At 41.6% G+C, this 25,532-nt stretch overlaps 1 protein-coding gene across 29 annotated transcripts in view; it reads right to left on the bottom strand.

Annotated features, from left to right (window-relative positions):
• The window catches only part of DOCK9 (dedicator of cytokinesis 9), a 273,892-nt gene that overhangs the window by 141,222 nt on the left and 107,138 nt on the right, over positions 1-25,532 (bottom strand). For all 29 annotated transcript variants that reach the window (XM_073212409.1, XM_073212414.1, XM_037025012.2 and 26 more), the window contains exon 2: positions 10,075-10,191. In XM_073212409.1, coding sequence (XP_073068510.1) covers positions 10,075-10,191 — 117 coding nt within the window. The remainder of the gene's footprint in view (positions 1-10,074; positions 10,192-25,532) is intronic.

Genomic DNA, 25,532 nt, shown 5'->3' with positions numbered 1-25,532 from the left:
ACACCAGCAGACTTCACTGAACTTCCTTCATTTGTCCTCTTTGGATCTGGGTCTCATGCATACACACTCAGCAAGCATGCTCAGGGTGTGGCTGGACACCCCTGCAGGACAAACTTGGCAGTGTGGTAGAAAAGGCAGAGGTATGGACACGGCAGAATCCTTTCAGGTTGTAGGAACCATGAAGATTTTGTGCCTAGTAATATGTTAAAAGGCATCTGATAATTCTGAGGCCCAACCCTAGATTTCCTTTTATTTTGCTTTTCTGTTTTTGCATGCAAACATACTGCATCCCTCTTTTTCACTCCCCTGATCTGCCACCTTGAGATTGGCTCTTACAACCTCAAAGGCAGCTGGTGCCAAGATCCCAAATCCACACATTTATTCAGTACACATAAAGTGTTTACCACGGCTGAAATACTCCCTCAGCTCCCTCCCTGCCAACTGAAGACCATCGGCCAGGGTGTGCAAAGAGCTTTCCTGAATGATGGTGTCTCTTGGCATTCTTGTACATCTATGAGAATCCAAATTTTAGGAACTTTGGCAAAGGCAAAGACAAATTCTCAAAAGACCAGGGTTTGTAATAAAATCCCAACAACTATGGTTTGTTACTTCATAGAGATTTTATTTTCTATTTGGGGAGAAAATAATAAACAGTCTTATATTTACAAATAATTATAATAAAGAATTATATTCCACTAACTGTAGGACATTTACTAATTCTCTCTAACCTAAAATGTGAGCTAAGCTTTATTTTAAAAAAGCAAAGAGGAGGATTTGAGAAAGGAAGGAAGGGGGTGAGGGAGGGAGAGAGGGAACATGACCTGTCATGGGAACATAATCATACATGACAGACAACAAGATTTACCCAGCATCTTTTATTCTACAGGACAAGAGAATCAAATCTTAGATTCATTTATGTAGGTAATGTTTTCCTAAGTACTGTGTGGTTATTTCTAAGAAAAATCATGTCATACAGTGTCTACTACTATAAAAAAAAATGCTACTTCTCTCACCAGGCTATCTTGAGAACAAATGAAGAAAATGGCTAGAGTGCTTTGTGAACCAGAAATCACCTGACAAGCCTTCCTCTAATGGTTTTTGCAAGAGGTACCACAATTCCCCAAGGTACAGTTGGGCTGAACATCTTTACATCTACCAATTTTTTAAATTTCTATCAAATTATTTGGTGCTCTGCCACATGCTGATTTCCCTTACCCATGAACCCAAGGTCACCCACACCAGGCTTCATGCTGCTTCCCCAACACTCCACCTGTGTGATCTCAAAAACTGAAATACCCCTTGTACGCTCTATCCTCCGCCTCCTCCACACCAAAAATTTCTGCTCATTTTATCTCAGACTCCTCAAGGGCCCAGCATCCACTCTAAAGGCTCCCCACCCAGCCATGAGTCCATGGGAGGCCACATAGGGCCTCAAGTCCCTTGCTGTTGGCCCTCCAACTATTCTCCACCCACCACCGATGACCATAACCCCCCAACCTTTGTTTTCTCTTCTCTGTTCTCAAACTATTGGGATTTCCAACAAGGCTGTTTTCATCAAAATCTTAGGTGGAAGGAGCCCTAAGGAGTAGGTGATTCATATATTCTCTCTCCCTCCCTCCTTCCCACACATTCATTCCGTTTAACAAGTATTTATGGTGCCCCATGTTTCCACGTGCTTGGGAAACATCAGGGAATAAGACTAAGATCCCCACCCCCATGGAGTTGACAGAAACAACCAATGAACATGTAAGTATGCTGGAAGGATAAGTAATATGGTGAGAAAAAATAAAACAGAGCAAGGTAACAAGGGTCAGGAATGCCAAAGCGGGCTGGAGGGCAACACTGTTGGCAAGGGCCTCACTGAGAAGGTCAGATTTGGATAAAGGCTTGTGAGGGGCTTCTGGGTAAAGAACTCCTGGGCAGAGGGAACAGCCTGAGAATAGGCCCTACGACAGGAGACTGCCAGGAGTGGTTGAGATGCCCTCATGGCGGCAAGGCTGCAGCAGAGCAAGTGTGGAGACAAGATCAGGGGCCCTCAGTCCACAGAAAAGTATTCACTGAGTGGCTCTGAAAACAGGAGTGATGACATCGGACCCACCTTTTAAATTTACTGTTTAAATGATCATTTAAACGATCATTCTGGTTACTCTGTTAGGATAGACTGGAAGCAGAGAGATAGGATCCAGATGACCAGATAGGAGGCTCTTGCATTAACCAAGGCAAGAAAGGTTAAGTGCTGTGGCTATGGTTACAGCAGTGTGGGCACTGAGTGACGACTCTTACTGTCACCCATCCCCATCCTGTTCCCCAGAGCCTGCTTCCCAAACCCTCCTTAATGCCCAGATGCTGCACCTCACCTGGGTCAACCTGACATTAACTCTCTCAGCCCAATCTGCCTCTAAATTCCTCAATATCCAAGCCTCTCTTTGACATTCAGGGATAGACCCTCTCTCCTTCCTTCAGAACTCTTTCCAAAACCCTTAATTCCAACTGCAAAGACCCCTACGGAGTCTTGCTTCAAACCGCATTCCCATAATATCTTGCATCTTCCATCCCTTCCTCATTCCTGAATTTCCCTTCTGAGCTCATCCTCTCATCATCCCAGTCCTGATAAAAGCTCTTGTTTTTGCTCTCAGCCTCAGTGATTCCTTCTCTCTACTACCATTTAATGTTAACTCTGTGCTCTAGCCACTCACCTCTTCAGCCCCAGCCAGAAAAACTATCTGGCAAAGATAAGACGTCCTAGCTGCCAGCCCCCCGCCTCATCAGCAGGAGCACCTGGCTGGCTGTTCTTCCTGCCTGCCCTCAAATTCCTCTCACTGCCCTGCAGGACTTGGCTGTTTCCTCACTCTTTTCCTGCTTTCAGTCTCTACTTCCTGCCTCCCTTCTTCCTGTGAGAAGGCACTCCCCACGCAGGTACTCTCGTGTTCTGGGCCTCTTTGGGGGCCGTCTCATGTTTCCATGGGTGAGCCCCAGTCAATCACCCTGGCTTCTCTTTTAGACTGGACGTCTGCATTCCCAACCACTTTAATACTAAGGGTCCACTAAGGGGACCCTTAGCACTGAATGTCCCACTATCTCAAACTTAATTTGCCTAGAATAAATACCCACGAGACTCAATTTTTGTCATGATATAGTCACATTCCCCTTCTTATTATAAATATTAATTATCTCCTCTCCTAAGTTTTGAGCAATTGGAAAGCAGAAACCTGTCTTATATTTATACTCCAAGCATCTCATGAGGCCGAGCCCTTTGCAAAAGCAGTATAACTATAAATTATAAGCTAAATAAATATTCCTCAACTAAGCTGATTAGTGCCATCCAAAAATAACCTTCCTTTTTAAGACTATTTAATAATAAAAGAATGATCTGTCACTGTTTTCTGTAAAAGTCATTACTTGAACTAGAATTAAAATCCTCATCTCCTGAAGGTCTGGTCAATATCAATTCAGAAATGTTATTGATCCAGACTTTTCAGGTAGGTTCAATCCTAGACATAAAGCTAATATTCCTGAAACCACAATGTTCACAGAAAGTTACACTGTTGGCCATTGAATTCTGACTGATAAAAATTTCGAGGAATTTATCAAAAAACACTTTCCAATAAAAAGCCCAAAACAAAGTATTGAGATTATTTTTTTGGCAGCATATAATAAAAACCGAGGACAACCACTGACATTTTTTTTTTCTTTTCAGAAGGACAGATGGGAAATGAGATCAGGGACTTCCAGGTCCTTTGTAAGTAGCGGGGCCTGGCTTCCTTTCCAGGTCAGCGGTTTGTAGATCATTATCAGTCTCATGTAAGTAGAAGAGGAAGAAAAATAGAGGAAAAATAAAAATCAGGATGTTATTTAAAGGGAAATGGATTAACCACATTTTTCTATACAATGCTGAGAATGCCCTAGGATTCTCCTGTATGTAAACATTTTCCAAAGGTGAAAATTTCTAGGATTACCAATTATTAATAATCTCTCCATGATACTCCACCTTTCCATTGAAATGCCCTTGTTAAGAGATTTGATGTTAATAATACACCACAAAATATCAGTAAGAACAGCTAAGAAATTACTCCTTACCCTAATTTTGAACACAACTTTAAGGATGATAATTTCACACCCATACAGCACAGAAATCCTGTAATAACTTGCTTTTTTTTAAAAATTGTGATAAAATATCCATAGCATAAAATTTTAACCATTTTTCAGTGTACAGTTCAGCAGCATTAAGAACATTCTCATAGTTGGGCTACTGTCACCACCATCCATCCACAGAATTTTTTTCATCTTGCAAAACTGATTAAATAACACTATTCAGTTAATATTAAATAACAATAGTTGAATATTAACTTTAATAATAACCATAAATAACTCTCTGTTCCCCATCCCCCAGCCCTGGTGACCACCATTCTACTTTCTGTCTCTGTGAATTTGACTATTCTAGGTACCTCATGTAAGTGGTATCATACAATATTTGTCCTTTTTGACTATCTTATTTCACTTACCATAATATAATGTCCTCAAGGTTTATCCACATTGTAGCATGTGTCAGACTTTCCTTCTTTTTTAAAGCTGAATAACAGTCTACTGTATATATATGCCACATTTTATTTATCTACTAATCTGTTGATGGACACTTGGGTTTCTACCTTTTGGCTATTGTGACCAATGCTGCTACGGACATGGGTGTACAAGTATCTCTTTGAATCCTTGCTTTCGATTCTTTTGGGTACATTCCCAGAAGTAGAATAATATAGTTTTTTATTTCTTCCATACTAACTCTTCCCCTTCTTAGTTTATATCACACACTAAAGTCTAATTTTTGATATCCATAAATTGCTCCTAACATCCTTTTCTTACTACTTATTACCTTTTCCGTTTTCTATCACTAAACTATACAAATATTAGTAAACTGAGTAACAAGCCAGGATACAAGGAGCTCAAAAGCCAGCTGTAGAATCAGTGGATTGATGGCAACAGTTAAGAATGTCACCACCACCAGCATCATCTGGTAAAGGACTCCCACTCGGAGAGTCATGGTTGGAAATCAACAGCCAGATGCACACTGCATACTATGTCTCTGAAGGCAAAAGGCAGAATCTGGGCATTGCTCTCAGTTACACACAGTACTGTCATTTCTTTAGTGACAAGCCAACTTGTATTTCTCTATCTAAAACATTTTAACAATAATGGTTATCACCTCTATCTAATGGCCTGTTAAAGTTTACATACAATTTACCCAAGGAAAAGTAAGTTCTCTGACTTATGCCAAGTAAACTTGATAAAGTCACCAAACTTTAAGAACAATAAAGCTTTGTTAGCCACCAGAAATTGTACTTTTATAACTCAGTTTCACTTATATTTTTTAATTTCAGAAATTATCTTACTACTTCTGCCAAACCAAATCACTGATTTGGCAAAAAGTTTTACAAATCTGGTCATAGTACTTCCACTTATGGTCAATAGTCCTCATATTTGCTTCATGAATCAAAGAAAAATACCTAATGTTCAGAATAATTTTACCAATTTTAAATGAAGCTGGAGTGCACAGATTATGTGGATGTGGAGGTGGGCAGGTGGGGGGCGAGGACAGAGAGGCACAAATTCAGTGCCTGAGCTTCCTGGGCCACAGCACAGGTGGTGACACAAACAGAAGAAGCAGAAGAAGCCATTAGTGAAAAGCCCAAGACAATGTGCTTAGGTATAAACATATACAGTAGGGACAGGTAAGTGTTAGAGGAATTAAGAAAATGCAAAGACAATCACTGCGGCCTTGAATAACTTCCGAGGATTGTGGGAAGAGGCCTCAGAAGGGTGAAAAGGTTCCGGGAGAATGGGAAAGAAGAGGAGACACTGGGGGCAAGGAGAAGCACGACGCTAAGGCAGAGACAGAACAGAACAGACCCCAAAGCAGCAGCAGGTCTGATTCTGATAAAAACAAGTGCAGCCAGCTAGAGAGGGACGCGTCAGCCATGGCATTCTTGGCCCTGGCTGTGGCAAATAAAACTTACTTCATAAATATTCTGAGGGCTGAGAACTGTCCTTTGTCTTTTCAAAGTCCACAATGACTTCATTACACTCAGGTTCTATCATTTGTTTTTTCAGAGGCTTTTCCCACCCTAAGTCAAGTATATCCAACAAAAAAATCTTCTTTCCACAAGACTCATTTTCAGAAAACATTTAGATGCCTTTAGGAGCTGAGCAGTATCAACACATGTCCTACTCAAGATCTTTACACGTTTCATCATAATCAATAATATTTTAGTAAATTATCATTTTGAATATATTTGTCAGAACTTCACATAGAGTTCTATTATTTCAATAGTTAATATTATTTAATTAAAAACTATAGTATTGCAAATCAACCTCCAGTGTGCATTTTGCTCACTATTTGACCCATATTCTAACCAACTTGCTATCTTTTTTCCATATGAACTACTTCCCCATGGTTTAATCTGGTCTCTCCACCTCTAATAATACAATAATAATTCAGCTCCTATTCTGCCTAAAAATAGGAGAACATACAGAAGGAATCTGGGGCATTGGTAAGACATTTTGCTCATTCAACTAAAATCACCAAGACAATTTAGAAAAAAAGCAGCATAAATGGCCTCGCCTGATTAGAATATATGAATCTCCAAGAAAACAAACAATAGCATCCAAACTTAAATGTGTCCCATCACAATTATTTTGAAGAGGAACAAAGCAGAAATTTAACCTCCTCAAGCTTTGGAAAATCTTTCTGAAAACAGAAAACAGTACTTGTTCATTCAATTTTGACCAGCAAAATGTCAATTGAGTTCTTTGCCTTTCCTGGAATATTTGTGCCGGACATCCCCAAAGAAATAGTTACAGACAAAAGGGACAAAGGAGTTTTTCTCAAAGCTTCTATCATCTGATTCTACAACTGCTTAAATATCCAGGTTCTTTGTCCCTATGAGAAAAGATGATTTTGAATTAACTGTATCTTGTTTCTTTGGTTAGTTTATTTCTTAAGCAATTTTATCTCAGGCCTGCAAATACAACTACATTCTAGGTTGCAAAACTCAAAATACCTCTGTTACTCTAATTAATACCAAGAAGAATACATACTTCATGCTCAGAGAAACTTGAGATAACCTCTAGCTTCCCCAGAGCACACTACAGGAAAAATATGTCAACATGGAGTATATTTTGAAATCATCTGAATTAACTTCTCATGCTAATAAATTTGTTGCCCAAATCATAGGCAGAAGGTATCACTCTGAGGTTTCCATTTATTCATTCTTTAGCTGGGAGTCTATTCATGCAGAGAATTTTTCAAAGCATCCTATTTTTAGACATGATCAAAGACCAATGATCAGCAGACATGCTTTGGCAGCAGCTCTGCACTAAAAGCCAATTCCACTTTCATGGCATTTCTTGTTTTTCAGGAAAGAACTAAAGAATAGTCATTTTTCTCCATATGTATCTCTAATAAGTTAGAGAAAGTAAACATTTGTGAAAATTCTCACCTTTGTTGTAGGCTGGAGTCTCTTAAATTTGGTGGGGAAAAGAACCTTCAAAGAATATAATTTAACAATTGATTTAACATGGAAGTTTCATTTTTTAAATTTTTTTTCATTTTGGTATCATTAAAATACAATTACATGAGCAACACTATAGTAACTAGATTCCCCCCATTATCAAGTCCCCACCACATACCCCATTACAATCACTGTCCATCAGCATAGTAAGATGCTATAGAGTCACTACTTGTCTTCTCTGTGCTATACTGCCTTCCTCATGCCACCCCCCCTTATGTTATGTGTGCTAATTGTAATGCCCTTTAGTCCTCTTCTCCCTCCCTTCCCACTCATCCTCCCCAGTCCCTTTCCCTTTGTAACTGTTAGTCCATTCTTGGGTTCTGTGATTCTGCTGCTGTTTTGTTCCTTCAGTTTTGCTTTGTTCTTATTCTCCACAGATGAGTGAAATCATTTGATACTTGTCTTTCCCCACCTGGCTTATTTCACTGAGCATAATGCCCTCTAACTCCATTCATGTTGTTGCAAATGGTAGGATTTGTTTTCTTCTTATGGCTGAATAATATTCCATTGTGTATATGTACCACATCTTCTTTATCCATTCATCTACTGATGGACACTTAGGTTGCTTCCATTTCTTGGCTATTGTAAACAGTGCTGCGATAAACATAGGGGTGCATATGTCTCTTTGAAACTGGGCTGCTGCATTCTTAGGGTAAATTCCTAGGAGTGGAATTCTTAGGTCAAATGGTATTTCTATTTTTAGTTTTTTGAGGAATTTCCTTACTGCTTTCCACAATGGTTGAACTAGTTTACATTCCCACCAGCAGTGTGGGAGGGTTTTCCTTTCTCCACATCCTCACCAGCATTTGTTGTTCCTAGTCTTTTCTATGTTGACCATCCTAACTGGTATGAGGTGATACCTCATTGTGGTTTTAATTTGTATTTCCCTGATAATTAACCATATGGAGCATTTTTTCATGTGCCTGTTGGCCATGTGAATTTCTTCTTTGGAGAAGTGTGTGTTCATGTTTTCTGCCCATTTTTTAATAGGGTTATTTGCTTTTTGGGTGTTGAAGTGTGTGAGTTCTTTATATATTTTAGATGTTAACCTCTTGTCAGATATGTCATTTAAAAATATATTCTCCCATACTGTAGAATGCCTTTTTGTTCTACTGATGGTGTTCTTTGCTGTACAGAAGCTTTATTGTTTGATGTATTCCCATTTGTTCATTTTTGCTTTTGTTTCCCTTGCCTGAGGAGATGCGCTCAGGAAGAAGTTGCTCATGTTTATTATATTCAAGAGATTTTTGCCTGTGTTTTCTTCTAAGAGTTTTATGGTTTCATGACTTACATTCAGGTCTTTGATCCATTTTGAGTTCACTTTTGTGTATGGGGTTAGGCAATAATCCAGTTTCATTCTCTTGTATGTAGCTGTCCAGTTTTGTCCACACCAGTTGTTGAAGAGGCTGTCATTCCCCCATGAACATGGAAGTTTCTAAAGACAATTCAGCATGCACAGAAGTGTACGTAGTAGCGTGTGTTCTGGGGATTGGGATGGGGGAAGCTTTTAATGTCAGTCACTTCAATAATACCTGTTTGGTTTCTGTTTTTTATAAGTATGTAGTTATTTTAAGATTAAACAACAAGGAATCAATGAAGCTTTAAAAAAAAGAAGGCAGCTCAGTTCACAGAAGAAAAGCATTGGCTGGTAACAGCATCAGGTAGAGAAACACTGAAACAAAGAAGAACAAAGAGCCAAGAGCGGGTCCCAGCAGAGTGAGAGGAGTAACTAAAACCCTCAAACAGGCCAAGGTGACTCTGGGTTGCAGGCATCTAACACCACTGGGGTTTTCTTCTTGCTCCCCACAAGCCTTACAGCTCTGGTGGGCCCCTCAGCCGCAGGCCACAATCTGAAAGACTTCAGGTAACAACCTGAAGAGCAGCTCACAGCAGGACTTGTGCAGTCCTGTGCTGGCAGCTCCTGAGATCCAAGGAACAGCACCTGTCACTGCACCAGGTACTGCGACCCCGGGACATTCCTGGTTACCCTCACATCCCCTCTGTGAGCCCACATACAGTTCAAAGCCTCGCCCATGGCAATTTCCTAAGTGCCATCCTGGAAGGAATCATGATAAAATCCTCCACAGCTCCCCAGAAAATCCCACCCTTAAGACTCTAAAGCACTTGGTAAAATCCCTAAATTCCTCTTTAAAGAAAGCTCATGAGACATACAGGGCCTTGTATCTGTTAAGTCAGCCAAGAGTACAGTATAGCACTTTTTATTCAAGACATAACACACATGAAAAAATGTCAATACACATATATAAGCAGCACATGTATAACTTATATTCATACATACATGTAATATGCAAAAATAATACCATTGTAAAAACCAGCTCATGAAGGAATGCCTGGAAAAATACAATGACATAACTTTTTTTTCTCTTAAATGACATCTTCATTTCACCTTTTAAAAATCCTAAATTAATTAACCAAACAATAAATCAATCAATATAATTTCTAGTAAAGATTAACCACATGGTTCTTTTTTAAAAACATAAAACTTGTCTACCTGAAAATCATCATAAGGGAAGAGCAGCATCTCCCTCAAACAGTCGTTCAGGATCTGCGTCTTCTTCTGGACGATGACATTTTCATAATCGAGGGGTTCAATCAGCTTTGGCTTTGCCTGGAAGGTGAAAAGATAAGCAAATGAAACATTCTTACAGAGAAACACAGTTTTTTAAGATGAAAAAGCCTCATACGTTCTATTCTATATGTTTTTGTATTTTCTAACTTTTCTACGATAAGAGCATTTGTTTTTGCTCTCAGGAAGAATCAGAAATAAGAGAAAAAAGTTATTTTCAAAGGGACAGAAGACACTTGACAGTATTCTGTTTATTTATAGACACACTTGTTCAGTTACTTAATACTTAGATACAAAGGAAGCTGTGGAGTCTGGTGAAACGTCCAGTTGCGTCTTGGGCCGCGCCTGGCCAGTAAGGCTCTGCCAGAGCTGCCCTGCCGAGGGGTCCAGCCATGGTCTGCTACTGAAGCTGGGTGCCCACAGTGGTACCCTTCCTGGTTCAGCCGTACAGCATCTGCAGGGCTCACTGTTTCATATAAAACCCTGTGGAACTCATATGCCTCAAAATATGCCTATCTAGAAATATCTATATACTTTTGTATATAATACCTAAAAATAGAAAAGTTTGAGCTGGACCAAAACCAGCCAAGCAGGGTGGTGGGGGGTACCTATTCTACCAGGGCTTGTGGGTGAACCTCAGGGGGTAGGGATGGCCATTCCTAACAGGCACTGAGCAAAAGGCAACAAGGCGAGTGGGGAAAGAAGAGAGAGAATATGCCTTTTCTAGCTATTTCAAAAGTTAGTCTTCCAGGAAAAATCTCTCTTATCTGTCAGTCGTTGCCATGGCATTTACTGATCAATTTCCATGTACAAGGCACTATCTGAGCTAGGTCAGATAAAGATGTATAGAGATAAAGATATATATTCAACTAACTATATATATCACAATATACCAAGTGTAAAAACAGGCATAAGACATACCCATACACACAAAATTATCCAAAGTAACTAAGTCCATTATATTAATAGTCACTGCAAGATTATTTTTTGAAACTATCAACAAAAATCACCTGATATAATTTCAACAAATGCTATATGTATTAAAATGACAATATATATATAAGAACTTTACTAAAAACATCTAGTATGTGGCATCTAAATTGGGAATTGTGACTGAGGCTCCACATGTTCCCCAAATCTGTCTCCTTTCCTTCTAGGTACAGCTGGGCTATACTTCCCAGCTTTCCCATGGTTAGGTGTAGTCATGTGACTGGCTTCTGGCCAATGGCATATGTCAGTGGACGGGATGGGCCATCGCTAAGCCTGACCCATAAAAGCCTCTGCTATAGACTGAATGTCTGTGTCTAACATTCTTATGTTGAAACCTAATCCCCAGTGTGATGGTTATTAGGATATGGGGCCTTTGAGAGGTGCTTAAATTATGAAGAGTCCTCATATAGTGCTCTTATAAAAGAGACCCCAGGAAGCAACCTTATCCCTTCTGCCACGTGGGGCACAACACAAAGAAAGCCGTCTATGAGCCAGGAAGCAGACTCTCACCAGACACTGAATCTGCCAAGTGATCTTAGACTTCCCAGCCAGTCTCCATAATTATGAGAAATAAATGTGTGTTATTGAAACCCCTCATTCTGTTACATTCTATTATGAGGCCCAAACTGAATGGGACAGCCTCTCTCCCTGCTCCCCTCTGCTAGCAGCATGCACAGGATGGAGGGCTCAGGAGAGGGTAGAGCCCCAAGACGGAAGGAGTCTGGATACTGAATCACCCAGCAGAAGGCTGCCTGCTTAAAACAGGTGCTGAAATACCCTATGAGCAAGTGTCTACCGTGTTAAGCTGCTGAGATTCTGGAGTTGTTTAATGAAGCAGTCAGCTTACTCTGTATAATAAATATATAAATGCTCATATTTAATTTCATTACTTGATTTAAGTAGTTCTACTAAAGATGTTTTGACATGCTAAGAAAAAATGCAATACCCAAACAAGGGCACAATTATTATATATTATAATTAGATAAAATATATGTTTATGTGCAGGGACTAAAAGTATGGAAAATAAAAAAACTAAAGCTATTATAATGAAAGCATAGGTAATTTCTTTCTATATTTGTAATGTTAAACTGTTTTTGCATTCAAAAAAGTAAAGAGATACAGAGTAATTATTTTTAAAGAATTGCCATATAAAATAATAAAAGTAATCTCCAAACTATTTTAACTCAACTTAAATAATTTGCTCCTTTATTTTAGTTTATTATACTATATACAGTAATCAGTCTTTAAGTGCTGGTTGGCAAAACAGATGAATGTCATGATTAGTAACATTTTCCTTAGGAATCATGACTATATTCCTAGCAAGACCCAAAGATGCTCATAGCTTTCAGTGACAGAGTTCTTGATTCTAAAAGCTAACCTTCCATTACAAAGAAGTCAGACTAAAAGATACTACAGGATGGGACATGTATTGAGTTCTCCACTGCCCTGTATGGTGTTCAGTGTATGACTGCAGCCAGATAAGCTCAGAGGGGTGACCTAGTTCTCCATGACAGCCCTGGACCACCTCCCCAGGCACAGGCTGGACCATGCAATCCTCAGCTGGGTGCATCCCCTTTTTGCCCCTTTCAATGAGGGCCATCAGCTCCACTCCTTCCAGGTCACAAGGCAAGGTATGTGTGCTTGACAGAGAACAGTGCCACAATGTCAGCCCTTGTTCATAGAGGGCACTGGAGGGACCCTGCTGAGAAAGGGGCAATTCTTAAGCTCCAATTTTGGGGGTTTCTTGCCTTGCTCTTACACCACAGCAGCCACCTGGGTGTGGGTTGGGGGTATCTTCTGAGTCTGTTCTTTCCTTGGGTCTGTGCTCCTTAGACTATTCTTTGATTTTTAGAGCAGGGGTTGGCAAATTTTTTTTGTAAAGAGTCAGAGAGTAAACATTGTAGGCTTTGCAGCTTTATGGCTGCTGTCACAACTAGTAAACTGCTGCCATTGTACTGGAAAAGCAGCCACAGACAATTCAGTAAGCAAATGGGCATGGTGGCATCACAATAAAACTTTATCCACAAAAACAGGGAACAGCCAGATTTGGGCCAAAGGTGATGGCTTTCTGATTTACATTTTAGAGTTATCTTTACTCCCTCGTAGTTAATCCTCTTTTACCAATTGAGTAATTCTTTATATTAATTTTCCACATTCAATTAACTGATGTTTCCTGTCTCTGGGCTGATTCAGACAATATGTTCACATTTTCTTAAATGTATTTAATGATTATTTCTCACCTATATGACTAAACTTGGATTGTTTAAAAAGCCTAATAAATGAAAGCTATAAAAACACTCATAGGTAAGTTTTGTCTATTTATGATAATGCTGTCATTAATCAGATGAATTAATGTTTCCCCTGAAGAAATCCTAGAAGTGCTTATTGATAGGATGTAATGCTGTGGCTACTTAGGACTACCTTGCTTTTGTGTGTCACCGTGTAGCTTCCAAGGTGTTTGGACACAGATGAGCACATTTAATCTACTGTTAAATTAAACAAGGCCACTGGGCTGGGGTGGCTCTAATGCCCTGCTGGCCTACAGGTTAACAAACCAAAATCTAAGTCTGTCAATGCCTCAAGGTTACAAAATGAAAATGCTGAAGACAACCAATCACAGCCAACTAGGCATTAGGCTATGGCCAATCAATAATGTCCTTCCTTTGCTTCTACACTTTATAAGTCTCTCCCCAGCCCCTATAGGCAGAGCACTCCTAAACAACTTTAGGTTTGGTGCTGTGCTATTCCAATAGCTTTTTCTGTTAACATGCCTCACTTCATCTCTTAACAGTAGTATAAGGTAGGCATGGAAACACATTACATTTGTTTTCAACTGAGGTTGGAAACAGGACCACAAGTTCAGCTAACTGCCTGGAGGGTCCCAAGTAACTGGCAGGCTGGATTAGAATGCAATCTTGTGTCAAACAGAACACTTCTCCTCCAGGCTGGCCTGTAATGGTCTGTGCTCACCATTCTCAGCCAAAGTGAGCATGTGGTGAGTTTATAAGCAACACACATCTGTTACAGGCAGATGATGTATGTGATTAGGAAAGCCCACAGGACTGAGTCCAACAATAGGGGGTATCTGTGGAAGAATGATATGTTTTCTTTGGTCTAAAGGACTCTGAAGATTTGAAAATTGCACAAACCCTTAGTTGCTCAGGGAAATACTCCTGATGACCTGACTGAGAAGCAGCATTCAGCCCTGCAGGGAGCACCTTGCTGGGCAGAACCACCGACTCCACAAAGAAATGGTCAAGTGAGAGCAACTCACCTGCCACCTAAGAACAAGACAAAAGCTCTTGCTTCCAATACAAACACTGCATAGTGCCTCCCTCCTACACGTGGCCTCAGGATGAGGAAAGGAAGAAGCTCTAGGAGGAGAACAGCTGAGAGTGGAGATCAGGGTCTGAGGACAGGAAGAGGGGGACAAGGAAGAGATGGGTGAGGAGGAGACAAAAGGGACCCACAGCTGGGGTGGGGAAGGCAGAGGATACAGGGGAAACAGCAAGATAAAGACAAAAACAGATGACAGGACAGGGGCTTGGGAGACTTGAGGTGGGTCCGTGGGAAGTTGCAGCTCTGCATTTACTAAACTGGGTGAGAAGCATAGTTGCCTATTTGCTGCTCATCCTTAAACTGATGATTCACTGGTTTCAGCTGTTCACTGTTCTTGGGTTTCACTAAACTTTGCCAAGCGGTCACATGAGTGAGGGGACAGGCCACTGGATAAGGAGCTGACTGGTCTGCAGCATCACTGGAGACAGGAACATCATATAACAGCAAAATGAAATTAGGCTAATAATTATCAGACTGCTAGTCCTCCAGTCCTGTTTTAAAAAGAAATGGACTAAGCACAGATAAGGTCCATGGCCTTGGTTTTAAAAGCAATCCAACATGCTTATGTTCAATCCTGCCCCTGGTGACATAGCTACAAGAGCTAAGTTCTTGATTTTCTATTGTCAAAAGAAAGATTCCGGGCCCAGAATTAACCAAATCCACCAATGGTCATGGATGGAACTGCTCCTAGGCCATCAGAATCATGTTTTGAAACCCTGAGAATTTACCAGTTTGAATTTTCAATATTCAAGGACACCATGTTTCCCTAAGGATAATGGGGCTCAGCCAGTTCCTCAGTCTGACATTCAGAACTCAAAGAGTACATGATTATGTTGCTTTCACAGTGTGTGAAAACGTAACTCTATCTATATACACAAGTCCTTTAGCTTTCTTCCCTGTTTGGAGGATAAAGGTCCTTATTTATGAACAGTCATTTCTCAGGTTACTGTGAAATCAGAAAGGGAGAGGACCACGTACTTCCAATTTGCAATAAGCTGTAACAGCAGTTCTCAAAGTGAGGTCCCAGGAACAGCAGCAACGCCTGGCAGGCCCACTCAAAAGTCACCTGAATTAGAAACTCCAGGGGTGAGTATCTGTGTTTGAACAAGCTCTCCAGGGATCTCAAGAACCCCCAATCTATAATTATGTGCCAGGGACTGTGGTGGTTTTGTAAAATCAGAGAGGAACAAGGAACAAGCCCAGTGCCAAGCTTCTTAACCTCCTTGGTGTTACAAACCCCTTTGAGAACCTGGGCTCACTAACCCCCAAAATGTACATACACATTACTTTCCAAAATTTGGTGCAAAAGTTTTGAGGGGTGGTTGTCATTCCCTGAAAAATAGCCATGGAACTGTGTAAGAGGCACTGTGGACTAGGGGGAGAGACAGGCTCATAAGCCCTTCATTCAATAGTCAGAGGCGCTGGCAGAAGTGAGCTGCAGAGCTAAGGGAGAAGGCTGAGCCAACTGCCATCCCTGGGCTGTGAGGTTCCCTCCCCTTACCAAGGAGTGATGCTTTAAGAGTGAAGAAAGAATGGGAATTCTTCATAGGGGCATTTCAAACTCTTTGACAATGCAGCCCTCCTTCACGGGGCCCATGTGTGGGCTCTGGTCATATCTCTAACCCTGGGTCCCAGGCTGTTCTCTGCTTCTGACACGAGCCTGCTCCTGTCACTTCCTCATACCTCTGTATGTGTCACAGTCCTATAGCCCTACAGGCACTGGTCAACAAATGTTTTATTTTGGCAGCAGAATCCTTTCTCTAAGAAAAACAAATCACACACTGGCAAATATGATAAAGAGTTAAAGCTGAGTTGCTGCAGCCCCAGGCATACAGTACTTGGGCATATACCTGGGTGCCACCTCCCTTAACCCATCAAAAGGAGCCTTTCACTTCTCTGCCACATCCTGGAGGTGGACCCTGGGATGGCCTACCCAGTGTCATGACTCATGACACAGAGGCACAGCAGGAGAGCCCATACTGTAATAGAAACACACTTTAAGGTACTTGGCCCCAGAACTGCTTATGGGTATTTGAGATGAATCATTGTACAAAATGAGAATGCCCCAAAATTATATGGCTTACATATGTTAAGAAATCTGAAAGGAACTTTCAATCCTAAAAATTTATGTAATGTTACCAAATGTTGTGAAGTTAGAGGCAACTTTTCTAAACTATGATTAATAAAATGCAAATTTCAACTAATTATGCTATGGGAAAGATAAAACGATCTATCCTTGTGATATAGAATAATAAAACAAAATCATGATCATATGAATAGATAATAGTATGAAATAAAAAAAATGTAGGGAAGAAAATATTACTGAGGTGTTTCAAGAGATTCACTGATAAAAATGTGTTGTTTGCCTATATTTCTGATGTTTATGGTTGGGGTTAGCTTTTTAAAATTTGTAATTTGTTGTGATTTCTTTTCAAATTCTATATAAATACTAACTTCCATGCTTTATTTTATATTTACAATTTTGAATTTTTTTTTAAACAAGGCCCCTATATTTTTAAACTTCATAATTCACAAAGCTTGGAACTGTCCTGGTAGTGCCACAGATACCACACTGATGCTGATTAGATCAAAGGCAGTATAATCCTGTAGTTAAGAAAGCCGAGCTATGTAGATATGCAGGGCTGTTACTGGTCTCCACTGAGTTGATGCAGGTAAAATGTTGGGCCGAGCAGTCTAAGCATAAGCACATAATAAATGCATTTAATAGTGGTAATATTAAATAAGTTGCTTGCATGACAGGGATCTTAGATTTTTTATTTTGAGTACGTGCACCATGTACATTCAATATTACTCTGTTTACAAAAACTTTCCTTCACCCTCTAGGACCGTATGAAACAAAACAGACAACAATGGCAGGGGCATTCACAAAGAAGGAAAAACAAAAGGCCGAACAAGGAAACTGTAATAATAAACATGGATGGCGCTGGAATTCAGGGACCACACCCAAAAAAAATATAAATAGATGCTTACACTGCAAGGTGAATTGAGTATTGATGAGATTTGTGTCAGGCAGAATTGAGAAGAACAGTTAGGGGTCAGGGTGTAAACAGAATCACTTTAGACTCACTCCTATTACAGCAGCTCCCTGAAAGCAGCAGGATCTAAGATTCTGAAGGACAGAGGGTCAAGCGGAAACCTCAGCGGACACGGCTCACAAAGGGTTACGTGGTACTTACCTCGGGGAGAAGATGGAGGCAGATTCAACTGGGGAGTCTGGGAGGCTCAGGGCCCACAGACATTTCAGAACAAAGAATCAATCTTGGCTTCCTAGAGGGGACCTGCACCTGAGGCCAGGGCCCTGCCTCATGATGGGGGGGAAGAAGGAGCTCCATCTTAAGAACAATAGAGACTCAGGTAAGCCCGTTGCTTAGGCTGAATCACTGGTCAAGCAGCAGGCAGTGCAGTGAGCTTCCACGTGGCTCTCATGGAGCCACAGATCATAACCCACGATGCCCTCCCTGTTAACCTTCCTTCACGGGTCTCTGAACCACTTCTCCCATGGCATTTGCTGCAGTGGGTCTAGCTGCCCAACATCCACACAACTGAAATTCCATATCCACAGGCAAACAGAAGCCAGGGAACCTTCTCAGCACCAGGAAAATTAGATTCCCCTGGAATTCAGCATAGTTGGAGAACGTCGGTGCACAAAGGAGTTCAACTTAGCCAAACATGGGCAAAGCTTTGAAAACCAGGGGAAGAGCTAAGCAAAAAGGCTTACTGATTCCATGCTTCTTCCCACCGACATGATAGCTTCCCGTGAACTTTCTAGTCATATCTCTTGCCTTTGTGTCTCTGGTAATCAAATGTTAACACAAGCTGAAATCCCAAATGCTACTTCTTGAAATAGCAAACTAAGGAAATGGCAACTTTTGCAGGATTCTATTTTAAGAAATAAGAAATTCATCATTTCTGCTTATAAAGAATTTAAGACTTACTCGATTTATCTCCATGGCTGTAAAGGCTACTTGACTAGATGAGATTAAAAATCCTTCAGGGAACTTAGTCCATTTTCAAAGTGGTGCCCCTCGAGGTGTTGCCTACAGGACTCCAGCACTGTTGCTGGGGAAGGGGGACAGTGCAGCTTGTGGTAAGAAGGAAGAGGCTTCTGAAGCCAATGTTAGCAGTGTGGCCCCATCAGCTTTCCTGCATTACCATCTTGCACAAGATTCTGAGTACATACTGCCACCAGGAACTTCCTTGAAGCTGTCAAATTTTAAAGAATCCCTATTTGCCTATCATTGGGGTGGGCACGAGAAATTAGCAGCTGCCTCCTTCCCCGCATGCAAATGTTATCAACAGTTCTGTGTTTCTTCTCTCTGCAGATTGTTACGGAGTCTGTCCATCTGCACTGTGCCAGCTCTTTGGGACACCAAGATAAAAAGGACACAGCCCCCACCCTCCAGAGAGCTGACCATCCAGACAGGAGATGGATGTGTGAACAATCAATGCAGCATGGCTGGTAGCAATGGGAAAGATGAGTTGCATCTGACCCACTAACATGAACCTGACTTCCCCCAGTTAGATTACATGGGCAAATATTTCAGTTTTTTAATTGCTTTCTCCAACATCTGGAACAGCACCCAGCATAGCAAAAGCACACGAGATATGTGTTGGATGAGTGAGGGGTGCTTCCTAAAGCAGGTGGTCCCTAAAGAGTGAGGCTGAGAGGGCAGTGAGTCAGAGTGCACAGGGGTTCCGCATGGAAAACATCGGGACACCAGGGAGCATGCTCACAGATGGAACCAGGTTTTGTGGGGCTTGAAATTAGAAATAATAGGAGGGGAGAGGGTTAAAAAAATATAAAATTATGAATACAAAGTTGCTGGCATCCCTCCCAGGGCCCTGGAAGGGATCCTTAGAAGATTCAATCCTTCAAGAAAGATCCTCCTCTGAACACAGGGGGGTCAGGAAGCAGCAAGAATTTTGGAATAGCTGGGGCAGAGGCACATCAAGGGGCTGGGCTTGGGGCACTAGTGTTAGGGATGCTATAGCATCACTGGAATTCCAGTGCAAAGGAGAAACCTACATTTAAGAGAACTTTCCAAAAGGATACTCTACAAAGAATACATGAATAAGCCACCTGAGGTGAGCAGCGGGGACTCCTGGCTGAACCTGCCTGAGAAACAACAGATGGTTAACTGAGAGGCCTTGGGCTCTCTGCACTTGTGGGGAACAGCTCTGTACAGGGGTCCCACTCCACCTGTGCCTTGAGGAGCCCTCAGATTCTCATCTAAAATAGTCATTTGAACAGTATCTAAAATAGCAACATGAGGGGGTGCCAATGTAGCTCACCTGGGATGCCCACGTCTCAAAGCCACCCTTGCACTTGCACTACAGCTTGTGGTGAAAGATGAGGCCAAAGTGGCAGGTGGGCCGCACTGAGAAGGGTCCTGCACACTGGTGCAGGAGGAAGGAGGCCGAGAGACATGAAACTAGATCCCATCAATCCTGCAGCTACGGAAAACGACCTTCTATAGCTTTGTAATAGACAAGCTCTTCTTCCTGCAAGGACATTAAAACTAAGGAGAGGAGGAAAATCGAAACATGATCGCAGTCTCCTTTGGTATTCATGTTCTCCAGATTGTTCATGGTGTGCGTAGGAAAGAACAATGGTCTCAGCAGCTGTTTAGAAGCATGCTTGTGTAAAAGGAGCAGGAGGTTCAGTGATAATAGAACTACAATTGTGCAAACATCAGAACCTGAGATTATCTAGCCTCTAGTCTTACAGATAGCATGGGAGTTCAGTGAATGTCACGGGGACCCAGGGGTTGCTGGCCAAGGTGAGCCAGGATCCAGGTCTCCTAACCTGTTATTCATGCTCTACCTCTCAGCCTCTACGTTTTAATTTTTGTCCACTTTCAGTGACAATGTGCACAAGCACATGATATAAAAAACTGGAGGAAAAAGAGAACCTTAGCTAAGCTTGAATTGAGAAGCAGGCTCAAACCTGAGCGTTAAACCACAACAGCTAATGAATCGGAGAATGTTTAAAAGACTGTGTAACAAAAACCCATCTCTCAGACATCTAAGTCTATCTCTCACACTGAGATGGGGTGTTGTCTCAGAACAGACCAACACCAAGCATGACACACTTGTGAAAACAGTTTTTATATTATTAGCACTGATAAGATGTTGAATTCCCTTTTTTATAAAGAAAGCCCTCATATTAGAGAACTTGTCCCTAAATGAAGATTTTATTTAATTAAGCATGTCAGTATTAGCAAAGTGTAGACACTCAAAATCAATTTGGTGGAAGGAAAAGAGCCTAGGTTTTGTATTTGTCAGTTTTATAAATAACTGTGGTTTTCCAAAATTATTATATTACCAAAATGTACAGAATTAAAGACTATCAAAAACTGTCAGATCAACATCATCTAGAAAATGGTGTAAGAGAAACAGAATAATGGAAATTGAGGTAATAATAAAGATAATAATACTGATTAATGAAAACCCACATAACTGCTTGCATTTAGTCAGCTGTGCTCAATGGGGATGCGCAGAGAATTTTAATGAAGAGAGGAAGGCAAGACAGGGATCCTGCGGGGCTTCCTCCCACCCTGTGGCTGTGCAGCCCGGAGGAGACACTGACTCCCTTGCAAAGACAGCGCCTGAAGTGTCTGCCATGCTCACTGGGGCATGGGTAAGAGGGGCAAGGATGGGTGTAGGAGAATAGAGAGGACGGGCAGAGAGCTGGGAGGCGGGCTCAGCATGTCTCTCACAGGCACATCCATCCCGGCTGCTATTTCTGCCTGCCATGTTCTCAGATGTGACAAGTGATAATGAAAGCAAGGAGGAAAAAGATGCAACCTGGTAGCTGTAGAAATAATTCTCTTAAATCCCTATTACAGATTCTTTTCTACTCTGTAAGCTGCAGTACTTCTTTTCATCATTACGGACTGATACTCTTAATTCCTCTAAGGTCAATAGAAGTTATTTTTGGAACTCTGGAAATGAAGAAGTCAAGTAAGTAAGCTAAGAGGCTCTAAAAGCCAGATTTAGTCAGATTTCACAGTAACTTACTTTAAGCTACTTATTTGAAGATACAGGGGGCAGGGGATGGAATAGTCATAACACATATCTGGTTCACAGAGGAATTTCTTCATACTTTGCCAGAAAGGCAGTCCAGTAACCAGGTAAGGGCAGGTGTGGGGGAGTTAAGATTAAAATCCTGGTCCCAAAAATGTTTAGTATTGTTGGAGGTGGTGACAGTTAGATGAGGATCTATTACACCAGCCCAGTGGTACTCAAAGTGTGGTCCGAGAGCAGCATCACCACCTGGAACTTGCTGAAAACATAAATTCACCCCAGACCTACTGAATCAGAAATCCTGGGGGCGAGCTGAGCAGGCTGGGTTTTACCAAAGCCTTCAGGAGACTCTGATGCTCTCCCAAGTTTGGGAACCACTCTACTGGTCTATCCACTTTTGTATATGTTTGACAATTTCATATTAAAAACCATTTTTTTAAAATTCCCGGCTCCACTGCTTATTGGCTATGTGGCCTTGGAGCAAATAACTAAATCTCCATATCTGTACCTGAAAATGGGACAGATGACAATATCTCTTATCATCATCACAGTGTTATTGAAGGGTTTCACTGTACAGTGCCTGTAATGAGCAGGAACTCACCAAATGGCTATCACGGGAATCATACGTGAGTGTGTCATTTGGACACAAAAGCGTTTCAGCCCCTACAGCACACATGCCTTTCTTTGCCAGATTACACACATATTATCTCACCAGACCTCTCCAAAACTCTGTATGGTTGAATCATCACCATTCACAGATGGGGAAACCGAAGCTCAGAGGGTCACACATCAATGAAGGGCACACAGATGGTGACCCTTAGGTCTCCTGGCTCCAAGCCCAGGACCCTTCCCTTAACACACCCGCATAAGCATGATGGAATTTCAGAGTTCTAGCACAGGAAATGCTTTCCCAATGCCTCCGTTTCCCTTTGCATGAGAACCGCGTCAACACTACTCCACACACAACTGCCGCTGCTTCGGGGGGGACAGAAGTCCACAGCTTTCTGCCTAGCTCAGGGGTCTGGATATGTGAGCCACATGGAGCTGCCCAGGCTCCACCTCACTGAGGGGGCAGTACTCGTTTCCCATCTCATATTAAATATCATACCCCAAAATATGAAATCTTCCTGAAGAAGCAGGTTTGAATGCTGGGACACATATTAATGCCATTAGGTAGTATTTACTTAACCAAAAAATAGTTCAAGAACATGATCTTTGCAAGGAAAACCTAACCTTAAATCATGCATTCCCCACCACTGCACCCCAAATATAGAACTGATTCAATGACTCAGCCCCCAAAGTGACTGACTTTCTGGCTTGAGGCATTTAAGCTATGAACTGTGTATATTTAAAAACCTGCACTGTTCAATACAGCAGCCACTAGTCCCATGTGGCAATTCTGAATTCAGAAGTGCTTTAAGCATGAAACAGCAAATTTCAAAGATTCCATATGAATAAAAATATTACTTAATATACAGCTTCATGTCAAAACAAAGGACAGACCACTTCCTGAAATTTTTACTTAGGGGGACAAGAAAAATTTGGGAAAAACTACCACATTAGAGACAAGTCAGGTCAAGTCTTGGCCAAGCAAAGCAGGCGACCTGCATTGTTCAGTGTTGCTAACAGGCCCCACCTTTCCTAACTCTCCTTATCCCCCAGGTAGAGTGATCTTTGCCCTACATCTTGTGGGTCTCCACTACCTTTTCCACATATAATCAATTTACTGGAATGCTGCAAAAGGTCACAAAATGGTTTTTTTCCAAGTGTACTACAACCATCAAAGGTGATCTACAGTTTCAGGTGTGGCTGACAGGAGGTGATACTGGTAACAGAAAGAGGTGTGGTCTAAGAAGAAGAGAGAAAAGGATTTTGACTTTCTTCACCAAAACTGGCTCTTCTGTACTCAAGTACTCACATAAAATGTTAGCTGATATTTAAGATCAAAAACAACAGAAGCACAGGAGAGTTTCTGGGCACAATGCCCACATCATGTTTGGTCAAGCAGTTCCTCTAGGTGTGTCCCTTTTTTACTTTTTCACAATCTGACACATTTGGACATTGGTGGGGAAAGTTTTGAAGGTGGAAGAGGGAAAAATGAAGGAGAATGAGCCTCTCCTGCTGGCCTTTCTACAACCCCTTCTTTGCCAATACATTCCTCAAAAAGTGCCCAGGACAATGCCAAGAAACACACACACACACAAAAAGCACTTTGATATTATGTCACAGTTAGAATACAATGAAAACAAAATCACCCACAATTCTACTGGGCACAGCCCCCTATTGGTGAGGGAGACTGGAGTATAACCTTAGCTACAGTACAGCAGACATACATAACAACACATTAGAAAAATGATGTCACGATGGGCCACAGGTGCAGGGTCCATTGTAGGCAGAGGGTTTTAAAAGGCTTCTTGGAGAAGCAGGCTTGTAAGCTGGGACTTGAAGGATATATAGGAATGGTCCGGCAGGGAGAGGCCTGCCAGGCAAAGGAAGGGCTGTGCCATGTGTGAAAGCACCTTCGGTAGAACACAGGGCCTGGGATCAGTTTGGAAGTTGCAGGATATGAGGCCAGCAAGCAAGTTCAAGGCCAGCCTCTAAGGGTCCAGAAAGAGGCCATGCTTCACTTTGTCTGCAAGGAAAATTTGAAAAGGGGTTTCAACAGGAGATTAATGACTGCATCTGGGTTTCAGAAAGAGCAGTCTGGTAGCACGCTGGAGTATGGCTGGCAGCAAGGAGAGACCAAATGCGTCCATTGCCCAGGGCAGCCTAGATGACCCCTGGATATGTGGAGCCTGGAGGGCAGTCTCTGCCACTATCTCCATCTGATAGGAAGGCAATCTTGGCTTGGAAATATCAAATGGTGTGTAACAGACGCAGGACCCAGGTCTCCTGCCAGGGAGTGCAGGGCACTGCACACACCTGCTATGCTTTCCATGGATAGTGACAACTCCCCATAGCAAGGAGATCCCCCACAGACACAGGCAGGCTGAGCCCAAAGATTCTGGTCCAGGCCTCAGAGACCCACTGGTAAGTGGCACATACACTTGTCTGAAAAGTGGGCACTAAAAACTTCAAAAGCCTCAAAATGCTACTGTAAGAGAAATTTTGGACTCGCTATATCACATTATTGGGATATTTCAAACTTCTGGAAAGTTGAAGATAAACTATAATTTCCAAGCCTTCTTGGTTCTAAAATTAGATTCTCATTTGTGTACCATCTGCAGGCTCAAGCCAGATCTTACTGTATCTCCTGTGTGGTATTCCCTGCTAACTCCAAATTCTGCTGCCACTTTTGTTTATTTCCAGGTTGGTCAACCCATTTCACTTATCTTACTAGTGACATTAGGTAGAAATCCATTATCCCCTGTTTTGTAGCTCCTTCAACTCAAAACCCAAAGATTTTCAATAAACATAGAACCTGAAACTAAAACTTCAGGGTCTTGACCTGACTCCATCACAGGTTATTCTGAGATCAAAGCTAATAACCCCGAAACATGGAGCTTTAGTCCCAAAAGAGGACTTACTGATTATTTATTACATGCTCCTCATTTTACAGCTAAGATCACTACAGAAGTCAGGGCCAGAGAGAGAAGAGTGGTGATCAGAATAGATGTTGAGGCCAGATCTGGGACCATATTTGGTCTCTTATCTCCAAAGTTCTGTTAGACCACCCATGTCACCTGCTTCCTGTGACACAATTCTGCTGCCTTGTATTAGCCACTGCCTGTCAAAGAGTAGAGCACATGGGGCAAATGGCAGCCTCCTCTAAACACTGCAGGGACCACACTGCCCATTTTACTGATCAGGTAATAAACATTTCAGGACTACCCCAGATCATGCTGTGAATAAAAAGAGAAATCTAGGGAGAAAAATAAGATGTCTTTAGACTGTCAGATACTCCACCAATCTATGCTCCTGTATAACTTTATGGGAAGATGATAAAAAGTGACACCCAAAATAAGAATGACTCATAATACCAATTACTTGTATTTCATTCATTTTTC

The sequence above is a fragment of the Manis javanica genome, chromosome 9, assembly GCF_040802235.1.
Source record: "Manis javanica isolate MJ-LG chromosome 9, MJ_LKY, whole genome shotgun sequence".
Lineage (NCBI taxonomy): Eukaryota > Metazoa > Chordata > Mammalia > Pholidota > Manidae > Manis > Manis javanica.
The sequence above is the reverse complement of the archived record's forward strand: the minus strand, read 5'-3'. Positions and strand labels throughout refer to the sequence as shown.